Here is a 17,451-nt window from a genome sequence, read left to right on the forward strand (position 1 = left end):
AGTACAGTCATGTGACAATTCCGTCGACCTCTTCACCAAATCACTACCGACTACAACGTTCAGGAAGCTCGCGTATCAGATTGGAATGCGGAGGCTTAGGGACTTGGAGTGATGTTTGGAACAGGGGGAGCAATGTGTGCTGTACTCTTTTTCATTCACCAAGGTTTTGTCCCATTGAGTTTTCCTGGTAAGGTTTTAATGAGGCAGCATCCTCTAAGCACATTGCATCGATCCCATCCAACATAGGCACGGTCGTCTCGTCCAAGGGGGAGTGTTGTAAAACGCTTAGTGGACTTCGTACGGACCGACCCATATACTGTCCTTATGTCCTTGGCCTTACAGCCTATATACGACAATGCCCTAGTCTTATATCGGTCTTAACTTTGGCCTTGTATTGTACTATATATAAACATGTAAACCTCTGACTTTGATCAATAAGAATACCAAAAGTTTTATCCCTAAACTCTATATTCATAACACTTCTAGTTTTATTTACCAAACGATTAAAGAAAAAACAAATCCTCCTCTTCTCCATTCTCTTTTCTTCAACCCTAGATGAGCCGATTGGATTTGCCCTCACACAAACCCTACAACTTCCTCCTTCTCTATCTCTCACAGAATCTGAATTCGCACTCTGAAATTCCTGATGACGAAACAAGCGCAACCCTTTAGGAGATCTACCGGCGACATCTATAAGCGAGAACGATGAGGCTGAGACTTCTTCTGGAGCAAGAAGAGGAAGAAGAAGATGATGATAAGGTGAACCCAGACGTCCTCGTCCGCCGTCATAGTCGCAGGCAAAACCGGCGATGTGAAGACTTTTGGAGTTCTTCTTCTGCTTCTACCAGATCTGGTGTCACTATATATTGCAGGTACGATCCCTGTTCTCTAATCTCTGTAGCTTCAGTCTACTTGCTTCTTACTTTCTGATTCCTTTGTAGTTTTGTTTTCATATTTGTTTTTTGGCGATCTGAATTTAAACATGTCTAAGAATTAATTTTCTGATGATTTTTATAAGATCTTAGCAGTGTTGTGAGCCAGACTTATGAGAGAACCATATACTAGGTTAGTTACTTCTGTTTTTGCAAGTCCTCTTAATTGTCTTGCTTATTGGAGAGTATAAAATTATAAAAAGGAGAACTACAGCAGGTAGAGATTGAGCTTCGAGCCCAATGATTGCAATAGAAATCAAGAGAAGGACAGAGAAATCAAGTCATTCATATAAGCTTTGAATGTGTTCAGGGCATTGTTGGATTCGACGTTGGTTTAGCAGCAATGGTGAGTGAGTTCTTGCTTGTGTTATTCTTCTGTTCATATTGTAGAGTTATGAGTGTTTGATTTTGATAGGGAAATCGAGCAGGAGGAACCTATGAGCTGTAAGTGTATCAAGGCATGTAAGAAGGTGAGGATGGAGATTTGAATGTATTTTTTTTTTTTTTTTTTTTTTAACTGTTTTTCTGTATTTATTTGAGTATTTGACTATGATATGTTGTGTTCTATATAATATTGAAAATTGATTGTTGCAGTAAACAATCTGATTTATAGTTTTTACTTCTCTCTGATTCCTTTTACTGTTTTTGGGAATGTGCTGCTTTGTAGGGTGAATCTGGAAGCTACTGTTTTTGGGATAGTGCCGCTTACTTTAAGTTGCAGATATTGAGGTTAGTGAGTCTTGTTTCTACAAATTGGTCTTTTTCGTATATGGTTTTGTCTCAATTAGTTTCTAGAAATCAGAAACTTGTATGATTGTAAACTTTATTCAGTTAAGGTGAGTTATCTCTTGATACAGTTATTAACCATCTTTAACTCTTCAAACTGTTTACTTTTATGCAGAACCAGCAGTGAGTGAGCAAGAACCCAAAAGAGAGAGCTGAAGAGATTAGAGAGAAGAGGAGTTTTTTTGTCTGAGACAAGAGTAGTTGATGTTTTTGTATATAAGATTTGGTTTGGATTAGTTTTTTTTTTTTTTTTTTTTTTTTGTAAAACATATGTTTCTAATGTATTTTTATGAAATAATAAATATATTTAAATATGTATTTTTTTGATCAAATTTAATTTATATAAAAATATAGAAAATATATAATACAGAAAATATATTATAGTAAAAATATATAGCTACTATTGACAAAACTATAGTACAAATATTTAGTTATTATTAATTATAATATTGCAAATAAAAAACGTTACTAATAATTTTAATATAGCAATAAAATAGCGCTATTATAGAAAGACAATTAATAGCATACAAAAAAAGCGCTATTGTATATGCTCCCTTTAAGATAGTACCGGTAAAGACAGCATTTGCGAAATCGCTATCAAAACGATATAATAGCGTTTTTCGTGTGCTAAGAATATGCATATTTCTTGTAGTGAAAAGCAGTGAGATCAGACAATGCACCTGAAACAAGTTATACAAAGTTTTTTTCAAGAAAAGGGCATTCCGTCGTTTCATTCTTGTCCAGGGACACCGGAGCAGAATTCCGTAGTTGAAAGGAAGCACCAACATATATTGAATGTTGCTCGTGCACTCATGTTCTAGTCGAAACTTTCTCTTAATTTTTGGGGGGATTCAGTGTTGACAGCGGTGTTTCTCATAAACAGGACTCCATCTCAGCTTCTCTCAAATAAAACACCTTATGAAATTCTCACTGGCAAGAGTCCTACTTATGATCAGCTAAGGACATTTGGTTGTTTGTGTTATGGTTCAACTTCACCAAAACAAAGAACAAAATTTCAGCCAAGGTCTAAAGCTTGCTTGTTTTTGGGATATCCTGCAGGTTATAAAGGTTACAAACTTATGGATTTGGAGAGTAATAACATTTTCATATCCAGGAATGTTATTTTTCATGAAGAGATTTTTCCAATGGCTACAGATCCAAGGTATGATGAGTCTTTGGAGTTCTTTACACCGATTGATCCTGTGCCTCCAGGTAATACTGGTTCTTTTCATCCTCTTCCATCACAAATTTCTGCTCTCTCACCACAAATTTCTTCTAAAAGAGCCAAGATCTAAAAGAGCCAAGAAAACACCTGCTCATCTTCAAGACTATCATTGCTATTATGTTGATTCAGACATTCAATATCCCATTTCTTCTTCTCTTTCATATTCCAAAATCTCACCTTCTCATCTCTTATACATCAATAATATCACAAATATTCCTATTCCTTCTAATTATTTTGAGGCACGGGAATCAAAAGAATGGTGTGAAGCAGTTGATACAGAGATTGGTGCAATGGAATTGACAAACACTTGGGATGTTACTACACTACCTCCAGGAAAAAAGGCTGTAGCGTGTAAATGGGTTGTCACCTTGAAATTTTTGGCAGATGGAAGTCTTGAGAGATATAAAGCTAGTTTGGTAGCTAAAGGATATACTCAGAAGGAAGGGTTAGATTATACAGAAACCTTTTCTCCTGTTGCAAAAATGGCCACTATCAAGCTGTTACTCAAAGTGTTTGCATCAAAGAAATGGACTCTAACACAACTTGATGTATCGAATGCTTTTCTTAATGGTGAGTTGGAGGAAGAGATTTATATGAAGATACTAGAAGGATATGCAGAACGAAAAGGAATTATCTTACCAAAGAATGCTTTTCTCAAAAGATCTATCTATGGTCTAAAACAAGCATCAAGACAGTGGTATAAGCGATTTTCTGCATCCTTGATAACTTTGGGTTTTCTGAAAGGTGCTGGTGATCATACATTGTTTGTTAAACCTTGTGGGAATGAGTTTGTTGCAGTATTGGTATATGTAGATGACATTGTCATCGCAAGTACTTCTGATATTGAGGCAACCAAGCTTACACATGCACTGCAGAAACAGTTTAAACTCAGAGTTTTGGGGCAATTGAAGTATTTTTTGGGACTTGAGATTGCTCGGAATTCAACAGGAATATCTATTTGCCAACGTAAATATGCTTTGGAGCTGTTGTCTTCTACGAGAATGTTAGGTTGTAAGCCTGTTTCTGTCCCGATGATTCCCAATCTGAAGTTGTATAAGAGGGAGGTGAGTTGCTTGTTGATAAGGAACAGTACAGAAGAATTGTGGGGAAATTAATGTATCTGACCATTAATTACAAGGCCAGACATTACTTTTGCAGTGAACAAACTATGTCAATACTCTTCTGCACCACGCACTTCTCATCTTGCTGCAGTCACTCAGGTTCTGCAGTACATAAAGGGAACCGTTGGTCAAGGTCTTTCCTATTCGGCAAATGATGATCTTACTCTTAAAGGGTTTGCGGATTCAGATTATGGAGGTTGTCAGGATAGTCGAAGATCAACCACAATTTTCTCTATGTTTCTTGGTGATTCTTTGATTTCTTGGCGATCAAAGAAACAACATACTGTGTCTCGTTCATCAGCAGAAGCATAATATTGAGCTCTAGCCTTCGCTTCTTGTGAGCTAGCTTGGTTAAGTATTTTGCTTCGAGATCTCCGAGTTTACTCTGTTTCAGTACCTATCCTATTCTCTGATAGTAATGCAGCAGTCTATATAGCTACAAATCCAGTGTTTCACGAAAGGGCTAAACATATTGAGATAGATTGCCATACAGTTCGGGAACGCTTGGATAATGGTCTTCTGAAGCTGTTACATGTCAATACAGAGGATCAAGTAGCGGATATTCTCACTAAACCGTTGTTTCCTTGTCAATTTGAGCATCTGAAGTCCAAGATGAGCCTTCAAAATATATTTTTGTGCACATCTTGAGGGGGCCTATTGGAGATAGAGACTTGATTTAGTGTGGTTTAGTTACTAAATTAACTTAACCGGAGATTGAATTGTATAGTTTAGTATACGGTCTAATTGATATGTGTATATATCCTCTTGTACATATACATTTTAGATTCATTGAATGAGAAAGATAATTTCAAACCCGTAACAAACTTTCTCATCGTCTCTTTCGTAATAGGTATAACCATTATTTAGGAATTGGAATTTTAGAATGATAAAACATCTTTGACACCATCTAATTATAAGAAATTGAGGAACTAGTGTAACTGATGGAATTATCAGGATTTATAAAAATGGTGAAAAATGTAAAAGCTTTTGTATGTTCATTCCAATGGCTTTACGATTCCCACAAAGAGATGAGGAGTTGTGTCGAACTCTAGGTACCTAGGTACCTAGCTACCGGTTAGTGGTCATGTAGTTGAAACTCAAACCCTAAAGTTCTCCAAATCGGATAAGAAGTTATCAAGACATATGAAGAGGTTACAGAGCAAAAAATCAAACGTAGAATCAATTAAATTCTAAGAAGAAGAGCTTACCCTTAAGGAATTTTACAGGTTGAATCTCTGATAAGTGTCTTCTTTCTTAACCGTGAAATACATTGAGAGGATGAAAAAGGATGTAAAAGAGATGAATTGATAAAACAGAAAGAGATGTGATGATGATTACTGATTAGCTCAGAGAATAATGAACTTGTGAAGCTTTTCTCTTTCAGAATCGCAGGAGGCAGAGGCGAAGAAGAGAGAAACAAAATTAAGGTTAGTGGTTTAGGGTTAGGCTTATATATGCCTGCAGATTCTAATAAACCGATGAACCAAACCGAAATCCGATTACCCAAATTAATTGTGTCGAACGATTCAACTTACTTTCTTCGGTTTGTTCTGATAACCAAAATTTTCGTGTTGTCCGGTTCGGTTTCTTCAGTTTTTACCGAACGCCCACTCGCCCAGGGTGACTATAAAGTTTTGGTTCACGGTTTCCCCAGCTTCAACACTTGGAGACTTGTTTGATCATGTCAAGGTTTTTTTGGTTTCTTGAAAAAGGTTTGCTAATTAAATTGAAAAGGTGGAAGCCACCTTGACCCAGTGGTTGGCCTAGGGTTCATTAATGCTTCTACACTAGAAGATCTGGGGTTCGAGCCCCAGACAATGCGATTTATTAATTGTGTAGATTAATGGAGGCAAATTTACAGACGATCTCCAGTGATGCGTAATAATCGCCGTTCGCAGTGATTCTACATACACATGAAGGTGAGAATAGAGAAGGAAAGTGATCATCAAGAGCATAGAGCATGAGAGCAAGAGTATTTGTAGTGAATCTAATAGAGTCGGAAGGAATTGTTCGTGGTAGAATGATATGTAATTGTTTTCATAATTTGCAATCAATAATAAATTTCCAACCGCTTTAGTTTTGGTGGAAGCCCAAATTAAAATGGACAAGCCCACTACAAACCAGCACAATCAATGAAGGAACGAACAATTTTTTTGTTGTCGTCCCTTTTGAGTTTTGACCACTTCGGTGTTGCTGCTTCTGGTTCTTTGCATCCTTTATTCGGTAATCTGTTGTTATTTGTTAACTCAAAAATACAAAAATTAGTTATCTTAAATATGTTGATTTTTTAACCGGCAAAAATGTCAAAAAATAACTTATTTAATATATTTATTGTCAAAAAAATATTCAAACTAATTTATAGGTGATAGTAAAATATATGAACTATTCTGATGTTTTTCTAATAATAATCAATCCAAATATTTTCCTTTATTTGCTATCTACTGTAGGAAACCAAAACCTCCTTAGATTAACATCTCTCCCCGGTTTGCTTCGGTTTCCCCCATTCGATCACATGATTTGGAGGATCATAGAATCATTATACATAGCTACTTTGTTAGTTCAGCTAATTAAAACAATGATCACGATAGATGCGACTTGTGGATAATTAGAATGTCGTTTAATTGTCAGGAGACACGAATGATCTATCTCTTCACGATTTAATGTGCCATTTTTTTATATATGCGCTAATGCGCATGGAAACCCATTTTTTGGCATTTCTACGTTAGTTTTGATCTCCTTCAAATTAGTTGGTAGACGATATAGTGGCGATTTAGAATCTTATATTGTTATACAGTATATATAAATATTTTAACTTTTAATATAGTAGATTTTATAAAAGTATTATTTTTAGTTTTATGATTCTATTGGAAATGATTTCATTTATTAAAATAAAAAAAAAGTAAGTTTAATTAACGCTTATATCCTTGTAAACTAAATTTGACGAATATTTTATTTAAAATATACTACTTGATAGTTAAACCATGTACCTTTATTCAATTAGATACAAGAAATTTCATCAAGAATTTTTTTACACTCTTTCTGAATCATCAAGTATACAGAAGTCTATTGATAGGCTAAATCAATAACTTTGTATCACGATGCGATTTTCTGATTTAAAATTTTGTTTGAAAGAGAAAACAGCATATGAATGCTTCATTTAAATGTTAAAATATTAATATTGAGGTTGGATGCATGAAGAAACAAACGGCCCCTTAAATTCGCATACTGATACAGTATATCAAAACTTACACGGTACAATGTGATTTTAATCTGGCCACAGATTTCCACGTAAACTTATAACATGTAATTATAAATAGGAAGAAAAAATAAATAAGTTTAGAAACGATTGTATGAATATAGAGCGTCACAAGTATGTGTTACTTTTGTTGTTGTCGGATACATGTGCTTAAGATACATGAGAGCGTTCATGATGAAAACGACTCTCTCTTTCTATGTGCTTGTGCATGAGAGGCATGTGACCACCGCAAACTAAGCCTTAACTGACTCTTTTTTTAAATACAGTCCAAACAACACTTGGTTACAATACTAGTTTCATGTTATTGTTTGGCAGTGTCTATGAGAATATAAACAGAAATCTCGACACTTGCGACATATCTATTTGCGAGAAAACAAATGAAATCGATCTCTGTAGTTTTTGTTTGTTTTAAATAATAGTAATTAATTATTTGAGTATACGTACAATTATTTCTTAAAACCTAATAAGAATCTCTAAGCTTATGAATCAGAATTACTAGTAAACTAAAACAAAAAACTAGTTTAACATATATAAAAGGATATACAAATTACTATGGATCAGTGCTGCATCGGATCGTGAGAGCAGAAAAATAAATTACTATATCCCGAGATGTTTATTTATCAATTAATTTACTCGAAATTTTTTTCCTCTTGTCCTCTTGTATTGTTAGGGAATATAACCATGCATATATTCAAAGAAATGCATCAGATAAACATTAGTACTATCTAAATCATCTAATAGAAGAAACTAACAAAATAGCTTACAAAATACCATTCAATCTCTTGGCTTTGTTATTGATTAAAAAAAAAAAATCAGATGATTGTCAATTTAGTGACAATTACAATAGTTGCAAAGGAGAAATTTTGAATGAACTATGCTACAAAAGAGTAGAGGGACCTTGATCATTGAGGTGACACATTACCAACACTGAGACACTCCCCCACCCATATTTCATCATTATGAAATTTTTATGCACCTCTCGTTTGTATATATTAGTTATGATATTACAGTTTATAATTGAAAATAAACCAGTTAATTATTTCTTACAAAGTGATATTTGTTTTTGCTTGTGAATATATTAATAAACATTTTGTAGATCTAACATAAACTAAACAAGTAGATTTAACAAAAGGGGAAAAAACTAAAAAAAAAAAAATCATCATGTAATAAGGAAATGCAACCAAAGTTTTCTAGCAAATCCCAAAAACAACACAAAATTAAAGGGAAGAAAAAAAGAAGTAAATTGTCATCAACAAAATTAAGATTAGCAAAATTTGATTTCTAAGAAGATTACCCCTAATTAAATTATTGGAAAAATAAAAAGGGATCAAAAATCAAATAAGCTGTCTGAAGTCTGGGCCAACCTTATGGTGGATCAAGTAATCACCACCTTCCGATGAAACGTCGAAAATCATGGCACTGTCCGTACCGTGATGGTGATGTATAAACTCGTGGTGGGCCTTACTCATCTCCTTCTGTCGCCGGAGCTCCATAACTTTCCGATGAGAGTTGGAATGTTTTGTAAGCACAAACGTCGGACTCGCGGCCGGACGGTACTCGGGAACCAGACGCCCCGACTTGTACCTTACCCCGCAAGCGTTGCACAACGTCTTCGGGCCCATTGGGCCTGTCCGCCATTGCGGGGTCTTATCCGTGGCGCAATGGAGACACCGTCTCTCCTCTGCGCCACCTGACTCTGGCGAAGAAACATCTTTCTTCCGGCGATATCCTCCGTCGGTGGTTTGCTTTTTCGCAAGGTGAGTCATCTGTGGTGGGGGCGAGGTCGGTGGAGACAAGTTGTGGCTAGAGAGAATGGTTTCTCCGGTGAAAGGGTTGTCGTAAACAGTTTCCATGAGAAGCCCACGTGAGGCCCAATTACACGCTGCGGCGCGTGAGCGTTTGCTCCTAGCTTTGGCCGGCACAGAAACGTCGGTAGTGAAAATGGGACTGGTGCTATTCGGATTCTCCGAGCTTCCGGATTCGGATTTCGGGCCGGGTCGGGTGTTAAAACCGGATATTAGCTGGAGCTTCTGTACATCTTCAGGCGAGAACGACTCGTCCACGATGTTCGAAAGCCACGCCAACTCATCAGCCAAATCATCACACTAAACAAAACCAAACACCAATCATTTAATATTTCTTCTACAAAAGTCAATTATTACAAAACATAACATATCGTTTTAATTTTCTTGACTAGAATTCAAGAATTACCATATATTATTATTTAATATTAACGTACCGGTACACAAAGGTCACCGGAGAAGCTAGTGCCGTCTTGAACATCACCACTGAAATTAGGGAGATCGATGGCGGAGATGTTAGAGCTGTCGGTGAAGGCGGTGGTGGTTGTGGTGGTGGAGTCAGCAACAACATCGTTTTCTTCGTCATCATCGTTAGAGAAATCAACTAAGAGGTCATCGACGGCAAAATGATCAGCTGCGTGGAAAAACTCATGGGCCTCATCTTCCATAAGAGTTTCGTGGATTATACTAAAAGAGTTGTTTTTATTTTTTTCCGGTAATCTCTCGTCGGAGGAGATCTTTGGAGAGAGAGAGAGGAGAGAGTGAAGTGAGGGGAAAATGTGAGTTTAAAAAGGAGTAAAGTTAGAGAAAGTTATGGTTTCTATAGAAAAAGATAAAACTTTTGTTTTTTTTTTTTAAAATTTTATTTGCATTTTTATTGCGCTTGAAGGGGACAAGAGGTCTAATTCGGAAGGTTTGACGAAGACAAAGGAGATTTTATGGGAATTATTTTTCTTGACAACTTACTAGTATACCTATTTTAGTTATTTTTTCCCTTTGTAAATTTTAATTATTAGTCATATTATAATTAACATTTAGTTTGTTTACATACTTGTGCAAGCACATGTATAGGCACGTTTTTTTTAATAATGAAAATATTATTTCCACCATTTCTGAAAAATTTGTATATGTTTTATACCGCTCTAACACAACACTAATGTCTCTCATTTTTATTTACGAGAAGGTAGATTATAGTGGAGAAATTAAGAATTTTGTTTAGTTGACAAAAGAGAACGGTGGGAAATATTTTTGACTACATCTAAAGGATTAATGAATCAAACATGTGCAATTATGGTATAGTGGTGGGGACAACTTTACCAAAAGGGTCATAACGTTGCTTCGAAATTACAGATTGTACCACTCACGTGCATGTGATGGATGATCATCACTCCATTGATTATCATCAACCAACACACTCGATAAGCGTCGACACCATTAGAGCATTCCCATCTCACATACTATGGGGATGAGTGTCAAAAAATAATAATAATATAAAATTAAAAGAAGGAGAGAGAAGCTTTAATTTTGAGATGGAGTGTCTGTGCACAGACACAGATGAGAGAAAAAATGGCCAGCTGGTGTATTCTTATTGGTGCTGAATACTAAATTAAATTAAGTTATAAAAATAATATATATCTATATAAAAAAAAAACTTTGAGACATCCAAAACAATTATGACCAATAATAGTGCTCTAAGGGGAAGTTGAAACCAATCCACATTATAAATGTATTCCTAAACCGGATCGATTATATATTCACCGGTTTTGGTAATACACTAATACCTAAACTAATATCTATATCAAAATTTTGAAGTACATTTTGTATTCTATCTTTTAAATTATATATATTTTTTTGTCGGCAATAAAATTATTTTACTAAGTTAATCCCTGGAAAATTGCACAAAATAATAATTAAAATATGAAAATTTAAAATCGAATACTCAATTAATACGTCTATAAAATCGTTAAACCGATTTGATTCTTAAAATTTCTATTTTCTTAAATCAATTTTTGTTTATACTTATACAATCTTTACATTTAACATCATATTCCTAAACTGATATTTTGAATCATGTATTATCCTTAGAATATATCTCCACTTCATTGCTATTTTTTTTTTATCAATTAAAATTTTACATTAATTGCTTATAAAATAGTTAAAAAAACTATATAATGTAGTTATATGGCGGGACGAGTTATAGACTTGACGAGTTTGAATTAACATTAAATATAAATTTAAAATATTATTAACTCGATATTAAAGTAGGGGTAAAATCTTCATTTAATTATTTGGCCAACACTAAAAATATTAGAATATTTAAAAATATTAAATCAAGGTAATTTAACTAAATAGTGTAAAATAATTAAATCATTAGCAAAATTGTATCTTAATCAGATAATATCTTATAAATTACTTATTATGTATTTTATTATCTATACTAATAATGAACAATCCAAATACTACTTAACTAAATATAACAAACAAATAGAAGTTAAAATTCTATTATATAAAAAATTGTCTTGTGATGTACCACGGATTAGAATCTAATAGTCGATCAAATCATGTACATTTGTGGCAGATGCGAAGGCGAATATAAAGAATATATATAATATATGTTAATTGAAGCATAAAATAAATATATTTATATTTACATGAAATGGCTGATGTAGTATGTGATTGTTCATGTTAGTTGTAATTATTAATACCCGTTATCCGTATTCGACCCGTTATATGGTATGTTAGTATATACAATTTTTTTTTTTGAATATTAAAAATATGTTGTAGTATATGTATTATATTGTAGTTTATATATTAAATAATTTATAAGTTAATTTTCCAAACTATGACTATAAATCTATAATATATATAGATTATAATTAACTTTATTGCTTTTTCAACAGTTTTAGAGTTTTAGGCTATTCAAATTGTATATATATATATATATATTATATTTATATACTTTTAATTCCGTATTTTAGTTATGAATTTTTTTTTAATAAATACGTTGCTCTTAAGTAATTTTATCTTTTAGCAGTTTGTCGTGAACTCTATTAGTAAGTCGAGAAATTAAAATGAAAATATGATTAGCTAGGGACCGTAGTAGGTTATATATCACGTTACTTCAAAAGTTATGAGTTATTATAATCCCAAACTAAGATTTCAAGAAAACTTGAAGTATAAAATTAATAATAACCTAAATGGGCGACCAAAATAGCTAATTACTGTACTATACAACAAGAACAACAAAATCGAAAACGACTTATATTAATATCAAGAGTCAAGACATTCTATATTTCTATTGGCCGATTCGATTATCTACCACATCGAACAATATTTCTCGAGACTTGTATAATAAATAATATATTAAGAGTTAAACATTTTTTAACTATATTGTTATCTTATAGACACGTTAACCCTTCTTCCTAATCCCATGTTAAATCTCTTTATTCCTTGTTTGATCGCACTTTTAGGCACGACAATTAATTCCCAGCTCATCACGCAATCAGAAATAGTATGGCAGGTCCTAAAACACCCTCTTCTTTATGTTACTAGACCGTTCATAAGTCCTAGTCATATACTATAAGTTTACTAACTCGATCACAACATAAATAAGAAAAAGAAGACAATATTTTAACTTAGTTAAGTTTGAAGGAACTTCTTGATCGCATCTAGTACTGATCACATTAACAAATTAATTTAAGGATGATTACTAAACTAACCCAAATAAAGGGTTTAATTACTAGAACCCGTTTGGGTATTTTAAAATTTCGGATACGGATTTGGGTCGGGGTTTTCGGATCGGGTTTCGATCGAATTTTCGGTTCTAATTGTAGCACATAAGAGACTTTAATGAAAATATCTTTCGAGTAGTATTGGTCTATTTTTTTTTTTTTAAAATACTCAACTAATTACTAATGAAAGAACTCAACAATACTTGTCCATTTTAAAAGGTGTCCTTGTCTAGATCTCAATTTGCGTTCTTAGTTTTAAATTGGTTTTACGAATATCAATATAAGAATTTGATGTTTTAAAACTCAATAATTGGTGCAGTGAGCATGGATGGATAAGAGTAATACGTGTTGGATGATAATAGTTTGAGCGGGAAGAGAAACTACGACATTGGACGATTGTAAAAGATATCTCATGCCAGTTTCCCACATTTCGACTTGAGGACAAGCTTTGCATAGAAGGAGAGCATATTAATACGAATGATCAGTGAAGAGCTAATGACGTGGAGGCTGAGTCGGCAAAACAAAAAGTTGGATTGGCTTTAGAGGGTTTTTGGTTATTGCCTTATTGTTATTGGTATCATAGCTTATATAAGAGTGTGTTTGTTTTACGTTTTTCTTTTGCTTGTTGTTGAATTATTTCACCTCAAAGTAAACTATGATCTCATTGTAAATTTATATTGTAAGAAGTAAAACGAAGAAGAAGAATAGATATCAAATTGTCTCCTCGATACTATCAATGTCTCTATTCCACTAGTTCATCCTTTCCATATTATTACAATTCATAGATTGATTCACCATTTATTTCTTTTGAGAGAAGTAGTGATTCACCAAAAGATTCAGTAGCTTCACATGATTGTCTGCTTATCTCATACACGTGTCTCGAGAAGACCTTAGTTCCGTGGGACATAGTTTTTGATCTTACGCCAACCCCGAACGTCCTTCGAAATAATGGATAAGGTTTTGCTTCCTTTATAGCTGTTCAACTAACTTATTATAAAAAAGTTCTTTTTTCTTCCATAGTTATTTCATCTTAGCTATTCAGTGATCGCTTGAACGAGACTCATGTTGCGTTTGAAAATTACATCACACTCGATTCTTTTATTTCTTACTATATAATAGTAGAATAATAATTAGTTTATGTTATCTTCCTATATCTCTCTAGTGAATAATGATAACGGACCCTGAGAAATGCGTAAGAGTGGCCAAGAAAAAATGCCTAAGAGTGCTCCTCACGTGCCAAAAGGGAAAGACACGTGGTGCAATACTTAAATTCAGGCTAGCTAGTGGACGTGAAACGAGTCTACTCATGGCTTAGGTAAAGATGCTTCTTTGAAAGTAAGCAAAGCCCCCAAAGCTTTATGCTCTAGCGAACCACGTGCCGTTTGTAGCGTGTAGAAACAACGTGACGTTGGATTTGCTTTCAATTCGCTCAGTAGGTTTAAGCAGCCAAGGAAAATGTTGTAACTTGTCATCTGATATTATTGATAATACTTGAAAGGATACATTGTGAAATACATCTTAAACCGGCGGAAAACAAATATATCCCCGGAGTCTAAAGCCCAAAAAAGAGAGGCTAAGCCGACGAACAAACGAAAAGTCCCCGGAAACAACTGGAATTACACGACAGAGATGTTATAGCCACAAACGAAAGAGTACGAACCCAACACTAAGAACAGAGGCAAACTAACAATAATACCGAAGATAAACACTATGTCTAAACAAACAAATCGAACTTATCTTCTGAAGTTTCTGCGAATGAGTTGTATTAATGCTGCCCACGGCCACCACATCAATCAACAACTGCCTCCTCCTATCACAATGAGAGATGATCTCTCAACCAGACTTCATAACCTGATAAGCAAAGGCTCAATTCAGAACCTCATTACACTTCCAGATGCGGCGAGACGATTACTGCGTCAAAGAGCGCCTAGATAGAAGCCATGAAAAGCAATCCGACATCCTCCAGATTCAGAAATGCTGAGACAAGGAGCGAAACAAATCACTTCGATGAGTCGAGTTCAAGAACCGACAATCATCTACAGAGGTTACCATCACCAGCAACTTCCACCTAAGAGCAGAAGGATTTGAAGCAGAGAACCAAGTAACAGCTTCACACAAAAAAACTTCTACTTAGCAAGGAGACAACTAAAAGGGCAACTATTAGATAAAACCAGATGCAATGGTGGCCGAGAGAACAAAGACGATGAGATATCTGCCTACAGAACACACACAAGCCAAAAACACGACAACAAAACATACTGAAGCACAAGAGCTAGAAACAGATCTAGTTTGTGAACAGGCAAGAAAACAATGGCATGATTCCGTCGATCTCAGATCCGGCACCATCTTCCTCGCTAAAGCCACGAACCAAGCAACTCTGAAAAGCTTGACCGCTTCTGCAAGACAACCAAAAGCACCAACTGATTAAACTAGATAGCAACCCCGATCGAAGGCTAAAAACTTCTCACAACTTAGAAAGAAACTAAGGAAACCAAAGAAAGAAGAAAAACAGGGAGCCCAAAGCCGGTGCTAAAGGAGCCACCGCACTCCAGTCTCAGATCTGAGAAAAAAATTGAGCGGCCGCTGTTATTAGGTTTAGACGAGAGAGACGAGAGAGTGACAAAGACAAAACCCAAAAATGTTGTAACTTCTAAGTCAATTCCAAAATATATAAAAAAAAAAAGAACCATATTTTGAAATTGAATCGTAATATATATAAGAACCTATATATGGTTTAACCATATGGATTAATTTGATCTCTTGATAAACTTTCTAGTGGAATTTTAATCTATACTAATAAAAAGTAGGAGCTATAAGCTCCTAAGGTCGTCTACATAGGATTTAAAACCTCCAATTGTGATTAGACATGTCACTAATTAACATTTTTTTAAATTTCCAGAATTTTCTATATTAAGAATTATTTTAAACAACCTATCATGATTTGACATGTCATTCATTAACATTTTTTAAATTTCCATAATTTTTTAGAAAAAGGAAAATTTTAAATTTATAGAAATCAAAGAACTAAGCACAATATCCCACATCGGCTAGAATTTTTTTAGACAATGGTTAAGAACAAGTATAAATAAGATTAATATGCTTCCAACAACGAATGAACAGGAAAACTTGATTTATCAGGCGTCCAAGTTTAAAAGTTTTATTTGGTTTGATCAGGTTTTTTATTTGATCAAATTAAAACTTTAAACAGTTTCAAAAAAATATTATAATATATTAAAATTTTAAAAGTTTAAATATTATAAATATTGAAACTTTTAAAAGTTCTTAGCTTTTAAGAAGTTTTTAAATATTATAAGTTTTAAATATTATAAATATTGAAAATTTTTAAAAGGTTCAAATTTTATATTTCGAAACCTTTTAAAAGTTTAAAATATTATAAATATTGATGCAAAACATAAATTATCCTATTTATCTATATTTGTGCTTTTTATTTCTTATGAGCTGTAAAACATATTTTTGTGTATGATTTTAGAGATGAGTTGATATTCTTTCATTAATTTTTTATTTTTGGGTCTAAGGAAGAAGGATTGACATCGCAAGACCTTAATTTGATGTTTGAGTCAAATTTTGAGGTTTAAAGAAGAAAGATGGACGACAAACACACATGTTTTATTAGCTATACATAGGCATGACCAGGGTTACGGTTGTCACGGTTAAGGTTTATTAACCATCGGTTATGGTTAGAAATTTTTGTAACCTTAACCAGAACCGTTTAACAAACGGTTAAACGGTTATGGTTCAAGCGGTAACTGTTATATACGGTTACAATTATTTGATAATATGATATGGTTGATATTATTTGATGATATAATTTAATTGATATTATTTATATATAATTAATATGTTCTTATAGTGTACTCATATTTCTATATATCATATGATTCATATTAAATAAATAATTATTAGTAGATTTTATTATGTTTTTAAAATATTATAAACCAAGTAAGGATTTTGGTTTGAGAAGTTTCTAAACGCGTGGATCTAAAACCAAATTAAGTATATGGATAAAATTGTCAATAATTGGGTGCATGTGTTGACTATGCTGGTAATCATGAATTTCACAAATTTTAAGAGAAAAGAAATGATTTTGTTCTTGGAGTTTGATGGGTTAACAAGTTGTGTGGTAGTCTAAAAAAAGGTTTTTCAGTGGAAGAATGTGAAGAAGTTGACGAGGAAGAAAAAGAAAAAGAGTATAACGAAGAACCAAACGGTAAAAGTTACGATGACAATTAACACAAAATTTGACAATGAAAATGACAAGAAAGAATATGAAGAATAAGAAAACATTGAATAAAAAACACGAAAACATAGGTGGTAGCGATCAATTAAATATGAAAAGAGTTAAATTCATGATTATAAAATTGTTTCGTTTTTCTGGTGGTCAAAGAAAATGGTTTAGAATATGTGAGGTTATCAGTTTGATTTGCCTCGCCTGGACGTCAAGTTAAATTTATGATTTTTTATCAGATTTGATTTTATAACACAACTGATTTTTATATTTTAATGTGTATCTGAAATTTATTTTTTTTTCTTTAATACTAATTTTATTTTTTTATGAGATAATATTTTATTATCGTAAT

The 17,451-nt window shown here is 33.5% G+C and overlaps 1 protein-coding gene and 1 long non-coding RNA gene across 13 annotated transcripts in view; one reads left to right on the plus strand and one right to left on the minus strand.

Moving 5' to 3' along the window:
• The first annotated feature begins 373 nt into the window (after positions 1-373).
• LOC104706902 (uncharacterized) overlaps positions 374-17,451 on the plus strand; it is a 38,552-nt gene continuing 21,474 nt past the window's right edge. Inside the window, exons 1-6 of one of the 12 annotated variants that reach the window (XR_015563298.1) lie at positions 374-872; positions 1,019-1,065; positions 1,147-1,278; positions 1,348-1,402; positions 1,600-1,661; positions 1,834-2,033. This is a non-coding gene — a long non-coding RNA (uncharacterized LOC104706902). Of the gene's footprint in view, positions 873-1,018; positions 1,066-1,146; positions 1,279-1,347; positions 1,403-1,599; positions 1,662-1,833; positions 2,051-17,451 lie in introns of those variants that run through there. The other 11 variants (XR_754506.3, XR_754507.3, XR_015563304.1 and 8 more) reach the window with 11 other exon arrangements.
• On the minus strand, positions 8,377-9,969 carry LOC104706903 (GATA transcription factor 12). The gene is made up of 2 exons (XM_010423141.3): positions 9,560-9,969; positions 8,377-9,425 (listed from the first exon to the last, which is right to left on the minus strand). The coding sequence occupies exons 1-2, from the start codon at positions 9,788-9,790 to the stop codon at positions 8,655-8,657; spliced, it is 1,002 nt and encodes a 333-aa protein (XP_010421443.1). The 5' UTR covers positions 9,791-9,969; the 3' UTR covers positions 8,377-8,654.

This window comes from Camelina sativa, chromosome 8, assembly GCF_030686135.1.
Source record: "Camelina sativa cultivar CO46 ecotype springtype chromosome 8, ASM3068613v1".
In the NCBI taxonomy this organism is placed as follows: Eukaryota; Viridiplantae; Streptophyta; class Magnoliopsida; order Brassicales; family Brassicaceae; genus Camelina; species Camelina sativa.